The 20726-nt window shown below is 41.4% G+C and overlaps 1 protein-coding gene across 2 annotated transcripts; it reads left to right on the plus strand.

Annotated features, from left to right (window-relative positions):
- Positions 1 to 1645: 1645 nt before the first annotated feature.
- On the plus strand, positions 1646 to 12766 carry GPR75 (G protein-coupled receptor 75). 2 transcript variants are annotated; one of them, XM_079110227.1, is made up of 2 exons: positions 1646 to 2571; positions 8075 to 12766. In XM_079110227.1, the coding sequence occupies exon 2, from the start codon at positions 8192 to 8194 to the stop codon at positions 9809 to 9811; it is 1620 nt and encodes a 539-aa protein (XP_078966353.1). In that variant the 5' UTR covers positions 1646 to 2571; positions 8075 to 8191; the 3' UTR covers positions 9812 to 12766. The 2 variants fall into 2 exon arrangements, with proteins under 2 accessions (XP_078966353.1, XP_078966354.1); XM_079110228.1 differs by lacking the exon at positions 1646 to 2571 and adding an exon at positions 5720 to 6440.
- The last annotated feature ends 7960 nt before the right edge of the window (positions 12767 to 20726 follow it).

A 20726-nucleotide genomic window follows, 5' to 3' on the forward strand; every position in this document is an offset into this window, starting at 1 on the left:
GAATGCTGGTTTCACTGCAGATTGGTAGCCCATTCATGTTTTAACATTTATTGTCAGCCCTGCTTGATTATTTGCAGATTTTTTTTTTTTTTTTTTCCTTCTCTTTTGGTGCTGGGAATTGAACCCAGGGGCACTTAACCATGGAGTCACATCCCCAGTGCTTTTTATTTTGAGACAGAGTCTTGCTAAATTACCAGGGCTGGCTTTGAACTTGAGATCCTCCTTCCTCAGTCTCCCAAGTTGCTGGGATTACAGGCCTGTGCCACTGTGCCCAGCAGATTTTCCATTTTTTTTACTACTAAGCCAGTGTTCTTCCCAATTTAGCACACTTCACTTGTAGATTTTGTATGCATTCTTATATTAGGTTTAGCCTCGCTGAATGGTTCTTACCAGTTCTGAAACTTTGGTGGGTCCTGATTTCCTCTTCTAGATCTTTAGAATCTTGTACAAGATGTGAAACATCCCCCCACCACCACCACCACCACCACAATTGAGGTCCTTTCTCCCATAGGTGTATGAGCTTCCAACCTGAACCAGTTGTAATCTCCTCCTCCCATATGGCCAAATGTCTGGAAATGAGCTAACAATTAAGATTATTTATCAAGAGGCTTGTAACTTTGATCAGAACTTATACGTTAAATGTGGACTCTACTCTGTAGATGCTAATGGGTCTTTTTGATTGTTTCTGGGGCCCAAAGTCCCCAATACCAACAACATGTTAGGACTGTTACAGTGTGTCAAGCACTGTGCATGAGCACAGTGGCACATGCCTATAATCCCAGCAGCTGGGTACTGAGGATCACAAATCAAAGCCAGTCTTAACAACTAGGGAGACCTTGTCCTTCAAAATAAAATATAAAAAGACTGGGGATGGGGCTCAGTGGTTAAGCACACTGGGGGTTCAATTCCCTGGCCCTCCACACACACACACAAAGTTAGACTGCAAGTGTTTGGGGAAATGAAGTTTGATTTTTTTTTTTTTTTTTTTTAATTTTTTGGGTACTCGGGGATTGAACTAAGGGGCACTTTACCACTGAACTACATACCCAGCCCTTGTTTTTTTGAAACTGGGTCTTGCTGAATTGCTGAGGCTGGCTTGGAATTTGGGGTCCTCCTGTTTCAGCCTTCCGAGCAGCTGGGATTACAGGTGTGTGCCACCCTGCCCGCCTGAAGTATGATTTATGTGGAAAATTTTTGCAACATTTTATTACAGTTATTTCTAAATAATTCTGATTACATAGTTAACCACTGGACAGAATACCTACTTTACACATTACTCAGTTCTCTTGTGTGTTCTTAAAAATAGCACAGGGAATTGAGAAAGAAACTTGCATAGATCAAATTCTTTGATATTTATAATGAAATGAAAATCTTTTATCCAAAATGGAGATTGCAGTGGTAATATTTCAACTAAGCATTTTGCCTGAATGGAGTAAACAGTCCTGTTTTCTGGTCCCAGGTTAAGGAAAGGACGATCAGTATCCCTGAAGCGGTTAGAAAAACCCATACTTTGAATTTGTTATTTTGCATGTTGTGTGGATTTAGGAGAATGAGAAGATGGTAGTTTTGTGTTCTTGCTTACCAAGATAAGCCTAGCTGGATACATTGTTACTGCTTTTCAAAATTTTTACATTTTAACTACTAAATAATATCCCATGATTTCTTGATTATTTTATTTGCACGTTTTTTTCCCCTTATTACTCCCCTTGCTAAGCTCCCTCAGTAAATTCATTGATATCTTAAGAGGCTTAGGCAAGTTAAAATTGGTTTGAGTTAAATTGTTATAATGACTTTATCAATTCTATGATGCAAGCCAGGCGTGGTGGCACACACCTGTAATCCCAGCGACTCGGGAGGCTGAGGCAGGACGATCGAAAGTTCGAGGCCAGCCTCAGCAAATTAGCGAGACCTGTCCCAAAATAAGAAATAAAAAGGTCCGGGAATGAGTCTCAGTGGTTAAGCGCCCCTGGGTTCAGTGCCCGGTACCAAAAATAAATTGTATGCCGCAAAGTTTCAAACTGGACGCTGCCGCCAATTTTGTCCAGAAAGAAAAAACACTAACTGCAGCCTATTGAAAAGCTAGGCAGGCCGGCTTGAAAGCACAGGGACTTGGGGAGGTGGGCGGCAGGCATGGTGGGAATCCCTGGGACCCTGCTCCACTCCAGTCGGTCTTCGAAGGCGAGACCCCTTGCTCTCCCGTCTGTTCCTCCCACCTCGCTTCTTTCCTGCTGTGTTCAGCCCCTGCCTATGGCAGAGTCCAGGCTCCCCGCTTGGCTCAAGCGCCCGAGAGCGGCAGAGTTGGGCTGCGGGAGCGTCGCGGTCCCGGGGCACAGGGAGACCCGCGCGGGGGACAGGCAGGGCCGGGCCCGGGTGTCGGACGGAGGGGGTGGCGCCCTCCGCGTCTCCGTGACTGCGCCTCCGCGCCCCCGTCTCGCCGAGGCTCCCAGGATGCGCGGAGGCGGCGGCGATGGCGATGATTCCTCCAGCCCTGCATCATCCAGGGCGGCGGGCGGAGCTGGGGTCCCGGCTGCGAGATGGAGGAGGAGGGGCGGCGCTGCGGCCACCCGGCAGGTGAGAGGCCGCGGGCTCCTGGAGGAGGACCACCCACCCGGACTGGGGAGGCCAGGCCTCCTGGAGGCCGGTGGGTGGAGGAGGAGCGCGGCCGAGCTGGGCCAGGCCGAGCCGCCGCGCACCTGTGCTTCTGACGAGGCCTTGGGAAAAGCCATCTCTCCCGTCCTTGTCAGCTTCCAGGCCTGTAGAAACCCCAACCTACTGCCGGTGCCCAGACTTCGCTCTCCTCATCCCACGACCTCCAGCTGATTCTTTCACAAGGGTCTCTGGACGGGCAGAGGCCCTCTACCATCATCTCTCCCCCAACTCGAGATTCCTCACCCATCGCCTGGTCCCTGGTCCAGGTCAACCTCCCCTCTCGCGCTCTCCCACTCTGTTCTCAGGCTGGGGTCCTGTCCTCAGCCTTCCCTTTTCTCCCATCAGGTGACCCAGATCTTACCTTCCCTACCCCATCAGGTGCTCAGGACTTAAAAGGTACTTCATCTGGGTAAAAGAGTCAGAGGTTTGAAATGATCCAAATCTAGCCTGAATTTTAGTGACCTTGGGCAAGTTATCTAACTTCCCTGAGTTTTTACTGATCAATACAAATACAATGGGAATATGAAATGTGGAAGACTCTGAGGGTTAGGCACTGAAAATACTTGCCTTGAGGGAATTTAAGACATTATGAGACAGAGGAAAAAAAAAAAAAAAAAATGGTTGGAAGAATCCAGATCATGATTTGTGAAGGCTCATACAAAATGTCTAGTTGTTTATTAAAAAATTAAAACAGCACACTAGCAAGGCCTCTTCACACATCTTAATGAGAAACAATCATCTTGGTGCAAAATATTTTGATTTTCTGTGTTTTACTGCTAGTGTCTTAAGGACTGTCCTCAGTAGTAATCAAATGCATGTAAATTTATTCTTATTGTGACTAGTGTGCATACTTAAAACTGGTGTCCCAGCTTAAAAATTTCTGATTCTATGGCTTTAGTCACATCTTCCAGGACCTGTTTGTGGTCCCAGAAAGAAAAGAGTATCATGTATGCATGCATTGAAAATAACTTTGGCAACATTTAGGCTATTAAACAGATATTGATTTACTGCCCTCCCCAATTTTGTATTTCTGCCATCATAAATTCGTTCTCATTTTGTGATCTTGGTCTCCTCTTTCTTAAAAGTTCTAGGAATTAGTATGAGACTTTCCTTCCATTTTCTTTATTGCTCCAAAATTTCTCTAAAATTTCTACCAAAACCTAAGGATTTCTTCTGTCTTCTTTTCTCCTTCGAGCCCTTGATTCCTTCTTTTGTTCTAATTATCCCAATGAGTGATTTATAATTACTTTATACTGGAACTGTAATAATTAGGCTTGTCAAAAAGGTATACAGAAGTTTCTATATATCTAATATAACACTATATATATGCAGATAGGTAGCTAGATATAAAGATAGGTGTGTGTATATAGATATATTAGAATTTTGTGTTTTGGGAACTTTTCAGTTGAGAAGGATTACAATACCTACTTCATAGGATTATTGTGAGAATGAAATAAAGTTTGATAACTTTCATAAAGCTTCTACCAGGGAGCCTAGTATGTAATAACCACTCAATAAACTATAGCTACTAAGAAGACCTTATGACCTGGGGATCCCATCCTTGATTTCTTCACTTTTGTTTAATATGATGGTGAAGAACGTGGGCTTGTGGCACACATGTGTAATCCCAGTGGCTCAGGAGGCTGAGGCAGGAGGATCCCAAGTTCAAGGTCAGCCTCAGCAACTTAGTGAGACCCTGTCTCAAAATAAAAAATAAAAAAGGACTGGGGATGTGGCTAGTGGTTAAGCACCCCTTGGTTCAATCTCTGGTACCAAAAAACAAACAAACAAACAAACAAATACAGGCTTTGAAAAGCAATTGCTTAGATTCAAATCCAAACTGGGTTACATTGTTAAATGATCTGTATTTTTCTTATCTGCAAAATGATAATGTTATGCAATTTCAGAGTTGAGAGAATTTAAAGTTAGTAGTAGAGAGCACTGAGAACAGTGCCTGGCACATCATAAACACTCAGTAAAATATAAAAATGCTAATAACAACACTGGAGTATCTTGCCATTATTATTTCCTGACATAGAATTCTTTATTTTTTAAAATTAATTGAAAATTTTAAAATTTATTGAATAAAACATAACTACACAAAGTGAAAGTTGCTCTTCAATGCCTCCAAATCGTCTTTCCCCTCTTTCTTTTCATCCTTGAGTAATGTTGGCGCCTCATCATCTCCTTTTCCCTTTGACAACCCCTGGCCTAGTATCTCCTCACCTGGGGTCCCCATAACTTCCATCATCCCACTTCTTCATTATTACCCACTTATTTCTCTGAGCACACCGATTCTAGACTCTCTGTCTCCAAGTTTCCCAGACCGATTCTTGTTTCCGTCTTCATTCCTCTTTATTTCTCTACTTCGAAAGAGGAAACCCTGGGCTGGGGCCAATAGGGTGGCAATAAGACACTAGTACTCTATTCTTCCCGCCTCTTTCAATGGGCTTCTTCCACTTGCTTTGAACATTAATGAACATTAATCTTCCAATTCAGTTTTTTAAAAGGTTTGAAAAATTTTTTAAATGTTTTATAGGTGCATATCAATTATACAGAATAATGGGTTTCCTAGTTTTGTTTCTTTTTTTGTACTGAGGCTGGCCCTGAACCTGCAATCTTCCTGCCTCACCCTCTGGAGTCACTGGGATTATGGGCTAGAATAATAGGTTTCATTGTGTCATACTTGTATGTGTGTATCTATTAACAATTTTGGGGAATGGGGTACTGGGATGCTTAACTGAGCTCCATCCCCAACCTTTTGTATTGATTTATTTTATTTTGAGACAGAATCTCACTAAGTTGCTTAGGGTCTCACTAAATTGCTGAGAGTGGTTCTGAACTTGCTATCCTTCTGCCTCAGCCTCCTGAGTTGCTGGGATTACAAGCGAGCACCACCATGGCAGTAATTTATTACAAACAGTAAAAAGTTGTCTTCTTTGCTACAAAGATATCAAAAGGGCTCACAGAAATAGGAATGCAGTCTTTAATTGGAAACAATAAGAGCTATCCCTTATTATTTAATTCTAATTATCAAGAAACAAAAATTCAGGATTTATATTTGTCTGTCCCATAGAATTTTTTCTTTTGTACTAGGAATTGAATCCAGGGGTGCTGAACCACTGAGTCACATCCCCACCCCTTTGTATTTTTTATTTTGAGACAGTTTTGCTAAGTGACCGAGGATGGATTTGAACTTGTGATGCTCCTGTCTCAGCCTCCCGAATTGCTGGGATTACAGGTGTGCACCACAACCACACCAGTCTCCTGTGGAACTTTTAAAAAGGAAAGTGCAGAAAAGTTGGTTTCACTTTCCAGTGGAGAAATTCACCACATTGTTATGATCTGTACTATGTGGCCATTAGGAATGTAGAAGAAGCTGTCTTCTCTCTTTAAAGACACCAGCTAGTTATATGGACCTTCCGGGGCTGATGTTCGTCTGATACTGTTAAATGATGAGAGACTTCTGGGTAGTCCGCAGCTGCTTCGTGGAGCCCCAGTAATCCTTCACTGACCTACCCCATTCTTCTGCTCCACCTTGATCCAGTGATTAAAGGGTTGACAGCTGGAGGCCTCTGGGATGCAGCTTGAGCTGGTGGTTAAATATTCTGAACATTGGCTGTGGGCCTCCCCAGTGCCATTGGCTGTTCCAACAATGTTGGATTAAACGAATGCTTGTTGGTTGTCAAGAACAGAGCACTGAACAACTTGGTCTGTTCTGCTGAAAGCGTCTTTGGGAGCAGGATGAACACCAGGTCACCACAGGTCTTTGAGATGATGCAGATGATTCTGTGAGTGTACATTAGATTTCATTGTACAATAGAAATAAAGGGGGGTTAAGAAAGGAAAGACAGAGCAAGAAGGTTATTCTTTTAAAGTAGAGGCTGCGTCTCAATCATCTTTGTATCTTCAGTATCTAGCATAATGCAGCCTGTGGTATGCATGTGATTAATGGACATTGAGCAAATGGGTACAGGAGTGAGTGTGTGCCTCCTGCTTTGTCACGAGAATATTTCCCTTGAAATAATGGCAACTTGCATCTACCACATTACTTAGAGTTTACAAAGTAGTTCTCTCTCTCTCTCTCTTTCTCTCTCTCTCGATGAGCTGGGGATGTAGCTCAGTGCTATTTTCTTATTTTCAAAGGCTAGGGATCAAACCCAGGGCCTTTTGCACACTTGGCAAGCACTGAGCCACATCCCCACCCCGAAAGTGGTGCTTTGAACCACTTTTATTCCACTATTTATTCCACTTTTTTTTTTTTTTTTTTTTTTTTTTAACAGTGCTGGGGATTGAACCCAGAGCCTTGTGCTTACAGGACAAACACTCTACCAACTGAGCTATAACCCCAGCCCGCTATTCCACTATTTTTAAAAGTTTTATTCCACTCTATATTTAATTTTTGTTTTATTTTTTATTCCACTATTATTCCAGATACCCTTTGTTACTTTGATTGTTTTTCCCTCACAAATGTAGGCAGTTGGCCAAGAAAACTCAATATGGGAAAAGAAATACTGGGAAATAAAGGTTTCTTCCTAGGAAAAGAAATAGAATTTGTTAGAGATTTATGGGGGTCACATTATGCATCATCCCTGATTATATTTTAATCATATGCTGTTTCTTGCTTCAGTCCCTCAAATGGGAAGACCTGCTTCCTTTCTCCCAGGCCTGGGTCCCACTCCCCGCCCCTCACCTTTCACCCAGTTAGTTTCTACTTGCTAAAGCTCCCTCCATCTTTTCCCAACTCCTCCCTGGGTTGGATTAGGTTTCTCTTTGCTCCTTCCTTAGCACACTGCAACCTCATTAGGCTGCAGTTACATCGTAAGATTGATCTTCTATCACTATGCCATGATTTCTGAAGGATAAACTATGTTCATGTGTATTTTCAGTGTCTGACATGGAAATGTCTCCAAAAGTAATATCTGCACACCCCTCTGTCAGAATCTCGGGGCGAAGCCCAGGAATTTGCCCTCTGGGTGAAAAACTTTTTTTTTTTTTTTGGTACTGTGGGTTGTACCTAGGGGTACTTTACCACTGAGCTACATCCCCAGCCCTTTTTATTCTTTATTTTTATTTATTTTTCATTTTAAGTTGCTGAGGCTGGCCTCAAACTTGTGATCCTCCTGCCTCAGCCTCCCAAGTTGCTGGGATCACAGTCTTGTGCCACCATTCCTAACTGCTACTTAAACTTTTTAACATGCTTTCCAGTTGATATTTAACCCTGTTTGAAAACCACTGTGTCATAACACTAAATTACTTGGATGAATGTATTGTGAGGTGTTCTTCTTTTTCTGTGTTGGACTCTGTGAAGAGAGCTGCTTTCCATGTAAGAGGCCAGAGCTGGAAAACTGTAATGCTTTTGTAAACCATAATGAGATATTGTATTAACCCCTTTCTGTGTCTGGGTGTGCGTTTTTGTGTGCAGGCTTATCTGCCTTGGGCCTCTTTTGTCACGCGTCGCTCGTCTGTGAGTTGAGGCTCTGACTCTCTTCCCACTGAGCTTTTTTTGGAGAACAGAAGGAGGAGCCTTTTTTCTCTGAAGATGAACTCGACAGACCCCCTTCAGGATGCCCCCAATGCCACCTTGCTACACGTGCCTCACTCACGGGGAGGAAATGACACCTCTCTCCAGGAGGATCTTCAAGATCTCATCCACATGGCCACCTTGGTGACCTGCACTTTTCTGCTGGCCATCATCTTCTGCCTGGGCTCTTACGGCAACTTCATCGTCTTCTTGTCCTTCTTTGATCCAGCCTTCAGAAAATTCAGAACCAATTTTGATTTCATGATCCTGAACCTGTCCTTCTGTGACCTCTTCATTTGTGGGGTGACGGCCCCCATGTTCACCTTCGTGTTATTCTTCAGCCCAGCCAGTGCTATCCCGGATGCTTTCTGCTTCACCTTCCATCTCACCAGTTCAGGCTTCATCATCATGTCCCTCAAGACAGTGGCGGTGATTGCCCTGCACCGGCTCCGCATGGTGCTGGGGAAGCAGCCTAATCGCACAGCCTCCTTTCCTTGCACTTTGCTCCTCACTCTGCTTCTCTGGGCCACCAGTTTCACCCTCGCCACCTTGGCTACCCTGAAAACCAGTAAATCCCACCTCTGCCTTCCCATGTCCAGTCTGATGGCCGGAGAAGGGAAAGCCATTCTGTCTCTCTATGTGGTCGACTTCACCTTCTGCATCGCGGTGGTGTCAGTCTCTTACGTCATGATCGCGCAGACCCTGAGGAAGAACGCACAAGTCAGGAAGTGCCCCCCTGTGGTCACAGTTGATGCTTCCAGACCACAGCCTTTCATGGGGGCTCCTGCAAAGGGAGATGGAGAGCCCGTCCAGTGTACCATGCCGGCTCTGTACAGGAACCAGAATTACAACAAACTGCAGCACGTTCAGACCCATGGGTACACCAAGAGTCCCAACCAGCTGCCAACCCCTGCAGCCAGCCGACTCCAGCTGGTATCAGCCATCAACCTCTCCACTGCCAAGGATTCCAAAGCCGTGGTCACCTGTGTGGTCATTGTGCTGTCGGTCCTGGTGTGCTGTCTTCCACTGGGGATTTCCTTGGTGCAGGTGGTTCTGTCCAACAGCGGGAGCTTCATCCTTTACCAGTTTGAACTGTTTGGATTCACCCTTATATTTTTCAAGTCAGGATTAAACCCTTTTATATATTCTCGGAACAGTGCCGGCCTGAGAAGGAAAGTGCTCTGGTGCCTCCAGTACGTGGGCCTGGGTGTTTTCTGTTGCAAACAGAAGACTCGACTTCGAGCCATGGGCAAAGGTAACCTTGAGGTCAACAGAAACAAATCCTCCCATCATGAAACAAACTCTGCCTACATGTTGTCTCCAAAGCCACAGAAGAAATTTGTGGACCAGGCTTGTGGCCCGAGCCATTCGAGGGAAAGTGTGGTAAGTCCCAAGATCTCTGCCGGGCATCAGCACTGCGGCCAGAGCAGCTCCACCCCCATCAACACGCGGATCGAACCCTACTACAGCATCTACCACAGCAGCCCTTCCCAGGAGAGCAGCCCGCCAGACCTGCAGCCAGTCAGCTCTTTTGGATTTGCCAGCTCCTACATCGCCATGCATTATCACACCACCAATGACCTAATGCAGGAGTACGACAGCACTTCAGCCAAGCAGATTCCAGTCCCCTCTGTGTGAAGTCGTGGAGGCCAGAGAATCTTGTGCAGATGGTTTTTGCTTCTCATACTGTTTGATTTTTGAGAGCGGTAGCCGATCCACACTCAAAGATGCTGCTGAAGCGTTGGCAGTTCCTTACGACTTTCATCTGAAGTATTATTAGCGTCCTGATTTGATTTGTGATTTCTTGACATTTTAAGCTGTGATGTAAAAGTTTATTTAGATTTTTACCCTGACCCAATCTTTTGTGCTGCACCTTTAAATAGAGGCCAGGAAGAATGATGATCTGTTAAAGTAGGAAATCAACCGGTTGTAACCCTGTGAGTCAGTATTGTGTGTCTATGAAGAATTATATTGGCTGGATTTTATTTTATTTTATTTATTTTAATTTTTTGGTGCTGGGGATTGAACCCAGGGCCTTGCACATGCTAAGCATGAACTCTAGCACTGAGCTACACTCCCAGCCCTAGGTATGGATTAAAAAAAAAAGAATAATTTGAAGGTTGGCTTTTTGGCTTGGTTTGGTTTTTGCTTTCTTGGTACTGGGGATTGGAGTCTGAGCTGCATCCTTAGCCCTTTTGAAATTTTATTTTCAGACGGGGTCTTGCTAAGTTGCTGGCCTCCAACTTGTGATCCTTCTGCCTCAGCCTCCTGAAGGTATTATAAGAATATAAAATTTGATTCTTTGAAGTCCTGAAATAGGAAATAATATACTTTTTAGTAAGCAGGTTTATTTGAATAAATAACATTGTTAAGACAAAAAAATCACAAATATATAACCTATATTTCTATCCTTCTCAAAAAATTCACACACAGGCATTAGGTACTTTCCTTTTATAAGACGGTCAACGAGAATTTAGAATATGATTATTTCCATTTCTTATTATAGACACTATTATCCTGTGTCAATTGAGATAGCTGTGTAGTTCTTTTAATTTTTTAATTTTTAATTTTTTGGTACTGGGAATTTAACCCAGGGACACTTTACCATTGAGCTACATCCCAGCCCTTTTTATTTTATTCTATTTTCATTTTTATTTTGAGACAGGGTCTCACCAAGTTTTTGAGGGTCTCACTAAGTTGCTGAGGCTGGCCTCAAACTTGTTATCCTCTTGTCTCAGCCTCCTGAGTTGCTGGGATTATGGGTATGCACTACCACCTCTGGCTGTGTAGTTCTTTTAAAAAGAAAGATATTTTCGCTTGTTAGAGGTGAATTACTGTATTTTGGAATGATCTTATCCAAAACTCTTAGTGAAGGGGCCTGTCCTGTAGTAGAGGTCTCTGTTCTTGGAGAGGGTTGTTATTTAGGAGGCAGTGTGGACTATTGTCATTCATTAGGCAATGTTGGCATAGAAATGAGATTGGGAGGTTTTCGATTTATGTTTTCCTACAGCATAAAAAAAATTTATTAAGTACCTGATAGTATTCAAGTAACTATTTAGAAATAACTCCTTTTTCTTTATTTTTGTATTATTGTGGTAGAAAAATTTTAAGGTGATACCTTTTCAAACTAATTGTTTTCGTTTTCCTCCCATTAATCTCTTTTTTTTGGCCATCGTGGGGATTGAACCCTTACACATACTCGGCAACCACCAAGCAACATTTCCAACCCCTCACCCTCTTTTTTTTTTGAGACAGTGTCTCTCACTAAATTGCCCAAGCTGGCCTCAAACTTGTGATCCTCCTGCCTTGGCCTCCTAAATAGCTGGGATTACAAGAGTGTGCCCCATGCCTGCTCTCTCAGAACTTTAACCTGGAAACTAGATTAAGTATTTCTGTAACTGAAGCCAGGTTTAGTCTACACTCTGTGATTCTTAGGATAACAATGTGAACTCACGTTTTTATGTAAAATATTTCATTATACAGTTAGTACTTGAACTCACAAGAATTTTGGAACTCTATTAGACTCAAGTATCACAATACAAAACCTGTCTTTATAAACTGTTGTATTCAAGAATTATTGCACATTGGGAAGTACTTTGTTCCTTTGAATGAAGAGCACTCAATTCTTAGCACCCTCCTTCAGGTTGTTCCTAAATACACATGTTCTGAGAGGCATGAGGGGGAGAGTAGATTTTCTTTTTTTTTTTTTTGAGGGGGGCAAGTGGGTGCTGGGGATTGAACTCAGGGGCCCTCAACCACTGAGCCACATTCCCAGCCCTACTTTGTATTTTATTTAGAGAAAGGGTCTCACTGAGTTGCTTAGCACCTTGCTTTCGCTGAGGCTGGCTTTGAACTTGTGATCCTCCTGTCTCAGCCTCCCAAGCCACTGGAATTACAGGCATGCCACTGAGCCCAGCTTAGATTTTTAACTAGAGTTCTGCTCATCCTCATCTAGTAGCTCACACTTTCCAGTATTCACCCAGTCATTCCTATTTCTGAGATTTAAGTATGAGAAATTCACCTGTCAGGACTCACTAGCCTACCTATTCCTTTCCTCTCTTCCTCCCTCCCTTCTCTTCCTTTCTTCCTTGGTTTTGCTATTGAATTTTATAACAGAAGATAACATATGCACTCTCTTGGCTTTTTTTTTTTTTTTTTTTGTAATTGAATACTATTTTTGGAAGTCACTATTACCTACTATTACCTATTTCAATTGTGCTTTTATATTTTATTACAACACTGTACTCATTTATTAATTCTCCCATGAGATAGGTTAATATATTACCTCTTTTTATCAAAGAATTTAGAAATCTAACATTCTCCCCCAAGATCACTTGAGGGATTGTGGCAAATTAAGAATCAGAGTTTTGTCTTAATTCAGCTAGTGGTCCAAGAAACCAAACACCTTTATAATTCATAACATAAGTCAAGAAGATACTTCACACTTTTTAAGGTACATGTTTTTGGACACGCATTTCAAATGTGATTTAATAAAAGGTTATAACAAAAGCAATTTCTATGTGTAAAATTTTAACTGTCAGATTTCCTGTGTGACCTTTGAGTCTGAGATGTTTTGACCAGCATGGGGCCCTTCTTTGGGAAGTAAAAATTATAGCATAAAGAAAACTAAGCATGTGCGCATAAGGTATTCAGTTCTTTATGCTCTTCAAGAAATTGTTGATTTAACTTGCATGAAATACATAGTGAGCTAAATTCTTAGCTCCCCTTTATGTCTATATCTGTAAGTAGATATAGATATTTAGATAGAACTTGTCTTTTCAGAGGTTGTGTATGTCTATCTATACCTACATAATAGTAATTAGGAATAGATAGACATATATAACTTGTCTCTTTAAAAGGGCTAAAATGAGAACTAAGAATAATGAGAATTCAATTGAATATGATTAACTTGCAGGGTATATTAACTAGTTCTCTTGATGCTTTACTGTAATGCAAAGTATGTGACATCTTTAAAACATTTTATAATAACTGTTCTAATGTTAACCAGTAGGCCAGATTTGTATTTCTGATGCTTTTAATGTACTTTTAAAACAAAGTTTGGAAAATAAAAATATTGAAAAATCCTACTGTTTTGAACATCAGATTTCAGTATGATGACTTTCCTGTACGGTCATTTAAAAACCTTCAGAGGATGGCAGTTGTCATTTTTTGTTTTTGCTGTTTTTTTGGTGCTGGGGATCGAACCCAGGGGCACTTTACCATTGAGCTACATACCCAGTCCTTTTTATTTTTTATTTTGATACAGGGTCTTACAACATTGCTGAGGCTGGCCTCAAACTTAATGATCCTCCCGCCTCAGCTTCCCGAGTCACTGGGATTACAGACATGTGCCACCACCCCCAGCTGAATACTCTGACCTTTAAAACTGATTCTCTGTAATCTGGAGTCTCCTCTTTGTTCACAGTTCAGGGACCAGGTGCACCTGGAGACCACAGAGGGATCTTTGACTCTCCCAGAGACACACACTTTTTCTTCCTGATTCACTGAAAGCAGTTGTTTTTCTTTTCAATTAAGGAAAGATACCTGTGAACCTCTTAAAAGAGATCTACTCCACTGCTCTCCTGCTGAAACAGAAGAAGGAAACCAAGGGTCAGGAAGACACTAGGCCCTGTGGCGTGGTGAGGGGGCAGGCTCTTCTGTCAGGGATGGAGGCTTTGGAGAGGCCAGGCCTAGACTGCGCTTAAGACCACTGGTTCCACCCCTGGGGGGACTCTGCTTCTGCAGGTGACTGGAGAACGTGCTCAAGCACACCAGCCCGAATCTGTGAGGGGCAAGAGAGCACTCATCACCTCCCAGAAGGGTGAAGACACTGGCTACTTTGAGTTGGATAAATTTATTTTGAGGGAATGGAGAAAGGAAAGAAGGAACGGAGAGGAGAATATCTCTTCCTTTCTGTCCCCAGCCCCAGAGTTGAATCTATACATTGAGAAGCAGGTGCTGGCAGTAATTATGTTGATATCGAGTCTCCTGGCTTTCAATACCAGGGTCAGTGGTAAGGAGACTCTATTGTATTTCTCTCATCTGACCTCTCTCTGAACTCCATGCTGGTCTGTCCAATCGCCTATTTAACATCTCTGCTTGGATCTCTAATAGGCCTCTCAAAATTTAATATGTATGAAACTGAACTTGTGATTCAACACTACTCCCCATCAAACTTGTTCCTTCTCCTGTTTTGTCACTTCAGTAAAGAGCACAGAGATACCCAGCAGCACAGCTCCATTTGGTGTCCTCGACTCCTTTCTTTCTCCTGCTTACTGCATCCAGTCTATGTGACGAATCCAGAATCTCTCACAAATATACTGTAAATCCAATTATTTCTCATTTCTTCCATCCCCATGACTACTGGCTCATTGTCTCCAACCTTTCTCACTTGAACTATTAAACCAGCTTCACAACAATGTCCCAGCCTCAGTGTTTTTCTGCTATGGTCTTTTTTCTGTCACAGTGATTCTTTTAAGGACATACATGTCACTTTTCTGTTACCTTCTGGTGACTTTCTACCCCACTTAGAACAAACTGTGAAGTGCTTGCCATGGCCTGTGTTGCCCTAATCACCTGGTCTCTGGTTTCCTGTCTGTGTCCATTTCCTTTCTTTCATACCCTGCCCAGTGTGCTCAGGACTTCCCCCACAAATCCTTCACCCTGGAATGATATTCCCAGGGGGCCTTTTTTAGTCCCTGTATTCAGTGTGGCTCTCTATCCCATCACTGTCTATCCCTCTACCTCACCTAATTTTTTCATAGTCCTTATTCATTTCCTGACTATATTATTCTATTGATCTGCTCAGGCTGCCATACACAACAGTACCATAGACTGGGTGGCTTAAACAACAAATTTATTTTCTCATGGTTCTGGAAGCTGGAAGTCTAAGATCAAGGTGCTATCAGGACTGGTTTCTGATGAGGGTTTCTTTCTTTTAGGTGACTGCCTTCTTGCTGTGGCTTTACATGGTAGAGAGAAAGGAAGCCAGCTCTTTTGTGTCTCTTTTTATAAGGGCACTAATCCCATCATGAGGATCCTACCCTTATGACCTCATTTAACCATAATTGCCTTCGTAAAGGCTCTATCTTCAAATATAGTCACATCAGGAGTTACAGCTTTAAAATATGAATTTGGGGAAACACAGTTCACTCCTCAACAGTTATGTATAATTGCTTACTTGCTGTCTCCTCACTAGAATCAAGCTCTACTAAGCAGACTATTTTGTTCAGCATCATATCCTTAGTACCTTTCAGTCCTTGGCCCTAGTAGGCTGTAGAATAAATGAATCCAACAATAAATGAATGAGTGAATGAAGCCTGAAGGTCATGTTAACACATCTATTTCTGGCTGGCTTACAATTTCCCCTTATTTGGCATTTTGTATATCCTTCTCTATTTTCCCAGAGTGACTATCAATCAGTAGGATGACCTATGTCCTGATTTAGGAAGACTACAAGGTCCTGTTCCTGGCTGTTTACTCAGGGAACTATTATCCAGCTCGGAGGGTATCTTTTTCTAAGGGACAACCCTGACTGCCCAGGAGCTGCCAGAAGACCTATGCTCATTCTCACTGGAGTTCCTTGGCTCATGATGCTGCTTGAAGTTATTGAAGATGAAACAAAATCCTGCACACACGAAGGAATTAGGGAAGAAAACAAATAACCAGTTCTTGAAGGAGGTGGAGGAGGGATATCACCAATTATTATAAAGTATATAACAATTTGAATAAAGGTGAAGATTTAGGGAAATTTTACTTTCCACAGGAAATAGTTAACAGGCAGTCTCTTTGGGTCCAATGCCTTTGAGATTAATTTTACCAAAGCTATCACTTCATTACTTATGGACAACATAGTCTCCTTTACCCTCTCCCATCCAAATAAACTCTGCTTTTTCATAAGTACCCTTATCTGGTGCGGAGCTGGTTCATGGGTTTCTCTGAGTTCATGTACGTGAAGGTTTGCCTTTTCAACATGTTCCTGCTCCTTCAGCCGCCTGTAGCATGCTGACGAGTGGGGGATCTTTGCTGACTCTCAGTGTGGGAATCTTGATTTTCATGCCAAGACTGTGTTCTGCAGAGTGCAGCTTGTTCAGATGCCAGAGAGGCCTTACAAAACTGAGCAATTCACAAAGAGTGCTCTATGCCTGTCTCCTGGGGCTGAGGTACTAGGAGAGATTTCATAACCTGTGTAAATGCTGTAGAACATCTCCCATTAGCAGAGTATCTCCATCATTTGTTTGCCTTTAGGAACATATTCAAAGAAATTGTATAAACTAATTTTATTAATATGACTGAGGAAAGATAAAGGAAGCCTTTTTATTTAGGAGTTCAGAATACCTCTGAGTTGGAGTATTTTCAGTTCATAGAGTAGGGAAAATACAACAGAGGAAAGAGACACAGACAGTGTACTCTTGTCAGGGAGGAGAGGCAACTACCAAGGCTGGGGTGTGTAACTCCGTGGTAGAGTGCTTGCCTAGCATGAATCCATCCCCAATAAGACAGACAGACAGACAGACACACACACACACACACACACGGGCATATAGAACCCCAAGAATGCAGCTGTAGAACAGTAAAAAAATTAATGACATACAGATGAAATAAATTGGTAAAAATTCTATTCCTTTTCTTTTCCCAGTCATTGTAAAGCTGTAAGAAAAAATTTCCCCCCTCAAACTACCAAACACAGCCAAAACGAACAAACAAACAACAAAAACAAAAAAGTGGTAATCTCCAGGTGCAGTGGCACCCACCTATCATCCCAGTGACAGGAGGCTGAGGCAGGAGGATTGCAAGTTTGAGGACAGCAACTTAGGGAGACCCTATCTCAAAATAAAAAATAAAAAGGTCTTGGGATGTGGCTCAGCAGTAAAGCACCCCTGTGTTCAATTTCCCCACCCCCCGAAAGGAAGTGTTTCATAAAAATAACAAGGGGAAAAATGACTTCATACATATATGTATGTATTCTACCCCACCAGGACAAAATAATTTCCCTCATTTTATAGGGCCTGTAGCCCAGCCTGTCTCTGTGTTCTCTCGGGTGGGAGGTGATAACAGAGAGTGGTTCCTGGGACAGGAGATGTTTCTTTAAATAGAAAGCACCATAGGGAGTATATATTCATAAACATGGACTCTGGAATCTGAATGGGAAAAATGCTGACTCAGCTACCTATAGTTAGACCAACGCTGAGCCTCATTTTGCTTATCTGTGAGTTAAAAGACATAAACCTACCTCATAAGGTTGTGATCATAGGTTATATAGTGTTTAGCCTAGTGCCTCGTACTTAATCAATATTCCATATGTGACATCTGTCTTTTTTTTTTTTTTTTTGGTGCTGGGGATTGAACCCAGGGCCTTGTGCATATAAGGTAAGTACTCTACCAACTGAGCTATTTCCCCAGCCCCATCTGTCACTTTTGTTATTATAAAAACAGATTCTGGGAGTAGCTTGTCATCTTGAAAGTCAGGAAATAATGACCACTGGGTTGTGGGTATAGCTCAGCAGTACAGTGCTTGCCTAGCAGCAAGTTCACTGTTTTGGGCTTTATTACTGAATGATTTTAGACAGTAGTTTCAACTTAATGAATTTTCAAATACTAAATTGCTGGATTTTTAATAAGTTTGACTTTTAGTATTATGTATTTACTAAATACAAACTGTTATTTCAAGAAAACTAAGTAATATTTCTTAAATTCAAGGCAAATCAAAATTTATTCTATTGAAAGGTACTAGAAAGCAGTTTAACAGATTTGAAATGTATAATGCAGTATATGATTAGATGTGAGATATTTAACACTATTTTACACTCTCACAAAGGTCTCTGGTTACTATTTCCAGAAAATTCTGTCTGATTTACTTGCTTTTGGTGGACATTTTTTGTGTCAAATGTAAAACATGCTAAAATGCTTTACAATTTACAAATTGGTGTGGATGCAGAACATGAAAGCCTTATATTTCATTTATTAATAATTTTATCTTATTTCTAGTTTCTAAATTTTGAGACTGTCAGACTTAACCTTCATTTTCTCTAAATGTTAGAGTGGAATTCCAGTCATCTTCAAACTATAGATTCTTCCAAGTCCTAACCAGAAATATGTTTTTTCTTCTCCATCAACATAAAAAAGCATCAGGAGGTACCAGGACCTCAGTGATTGGAGCCATGGTTGGTGAAAGTAACTTTTTAGCCTCTGTACCATAATTCAGATTTTTTGTCTGTCTGATTATGTGTAACCTTAATGCTAATATGTAAAGTTAGAGTTCCATTTTCTGAAAGGTGACAGGGACGTTTAGTTAACTTACAACGGTGTAATTTGGTGGAAGTGAAGAATAAAGGAAGGTATCCCCACCAACGCCTTTTCTCTACCCACACAATGCCCGCCTCAGAATATTTTGTGTTTCTGACACAAGACCTTCTGATTTATAAATGACAGCATAGATCACATTCTAAGTGTTAGTGTGGCTTAATTCTTCTTTAACAGATGGGAAATGAGAATTTCTAATATTTTCTTCCCACGATCCACTGGATCATCTTGCCTGCTTATACAACCTGCTTTTGAGACTATCTGGCACAAAATAAAGCATCCTCTTCTGGTATAGTGGTCCGTGGCTTCTCTACTGTGCCTGCCAAACAAGTAAAGAAAAGAAGCGAAGAAATGAATTTTCTTTTAAGCCAGATCACCATGGCAATATATTTTGAAAACTTTTACCTCAATAGCTCATTATAAGATACAACAACATCCCAACTTAGCAAGTCCCTAAGCAACTTAGTGAGATTCTGTCTTAAAAGAAAAAAAAAAAAAAAAAAAAAAAAAAAAAAAAAAAGACTGGGCGTGTGTCTCAGTGGTTAAGTGCCCTTGGGTTCAATCCCTGGTACAAACAACAACAACAAAACAATAACAAAAAAATCCCCAACATCCATGCATATGAAAGATTAATTCTTTTTTTTTTTTTTTTTACATTCAAATGAAAATACAAGAAACACTAGTAAATAAAATCACCCAATTCTAGGAATAAAGTTCAAAGTCAGATTTAGGTTGCTGATATTCATTTTAATTTGAAGTTCTGGTTGCAAAGTCTAAAACAATTCAAAACTTGGGCCTTTTTATTTTGTGGTAAAGAAAAAGGGCTTAAGTCTTTTTATGCTAAAACTTTGGTGCTAGGTCAATAATTTAGCCTAATTACATAATAGGTAGTTTAAACATTGTCATAAATTAGGCCAAGTCTCTGTATCTGATTGAATGCAAAAGTTAGTTCACCAGAGACTGTATGCAGGCACACTATTGTGGTTTGAGAGAATTTGTTGCAAACATTCAAGAGTACAGACTAGGGCTGGGCTGTAAGCCCCACCTAGTGGCATTTTGAGGAAGAGCAGATAAAACTATAAAAGAAGTCATCATGACACAACCTTCTTGGAAAGATACTACTACTTGTTATTTCCCTAACTCTAATCTGGAGGGTGTGTGTGAAATTGTTGAGGTGGAATCCCTCAATTCTCAATCATTGGGGAATTTATTTAAAACTAAGAGAATTACTTGGTAAGTTTATTTGAAATGCAGATTGGTCCTGTCCTAGAGTCTGATTTGATAGATCACCCACTTTAACAGACTTCACTGGGAGAAAGACTTCTCAATGAGAAGCCTGACTCTTTCAAAACCTTTTTATTTTGAATTAATGACTTCTATTTTAAAGAGTATTCCTTGGTAAGCTATTCCAATACAGTGTGTGTGTGTGTGTTTGTAATGGTTAATTTGAACTGTTAACTTGATTGAACTAAGAGATACAGAAGATTAAGAGGCTTCTGGGTGTGTCAGTGTGGGTATGTCTAGGCATGATTGGCACGTGGGATAGCAAAATGAAGTGGAGACCTTCCTGATGCATGGGCAGCACTGCCCAATAGGATGGAATAAAAGTTGGAAGAACAAGGAAGCAGATGCAGATGCAAGCTCGACTCTTTTTGAACCGGTTCTTGAATGTTGCTGTGGTCATCTGAGGACACCAGATTTTCATTCCTTCACTCTTCTATAACAAACTCTGCCAGTGATTCTCCAGGGAGTTTCCAGAAGCCTTCGGTTACGGACTAGGGTGGCATCGCTGTTCGCTCTTGTTCTGATTGTGCTGCTACTGGTTCCTCCAGCTCTCCAGCCTGCAGATGGCCATTGTGGACTATCCTGGTTGTGTAAGCCAACCTAATAAATCCCCTTTTTATAATCATATCTCCTATTGGTTCTGTTCCTTTAGAGAACCCGACTAATAAACACTTCTAAGAGAGTTTGGTCTAAATATTCTCAAATTGTTTTCTGGCATTGACCTTTCACAATTCTAATGATCTCCTTCTTTATAATCTAAACATGAAGACAATTCTTTTGTTTTAATTCATTGATAATAAATATAATTCTATAATCCATTAACAAAATGAATTTAAATAGCCACTGTGGTTTGGGTAATTGTATCCCCCCAAAGACCTTGTGTGCTGTGGGAGGTGGTGAACCCTTTAATAAGAGGTAGGGCCTACTTGGAAGACTTCTCATCAGATGGAGGTGTGCCTTTAAAGGG

The sequence above is a fragment of the Sciurus vulgaris genome, assembly GCF_902686455.1.
Source record: "Sciurus vulgaris genome assembly, chromosome: 14".
In the NCBI taxonomy this organism is placed as follows: domain Eukaryota; kingdom Metazoa; phylum Chordata; class Mammalia; order Rodentia; family Sciuridae; genus Sciurus; species Sciurus vulgaris.

Excerpts from the sequence above, each read along its gene's own strand:
- GPR75 (XM_079110227.1), top strand. The coding sequence starts at position 8,192 with ATGAACTCGACAGACCCCCTTCAGGATGCCCCCAATGCCACCTTGCTA.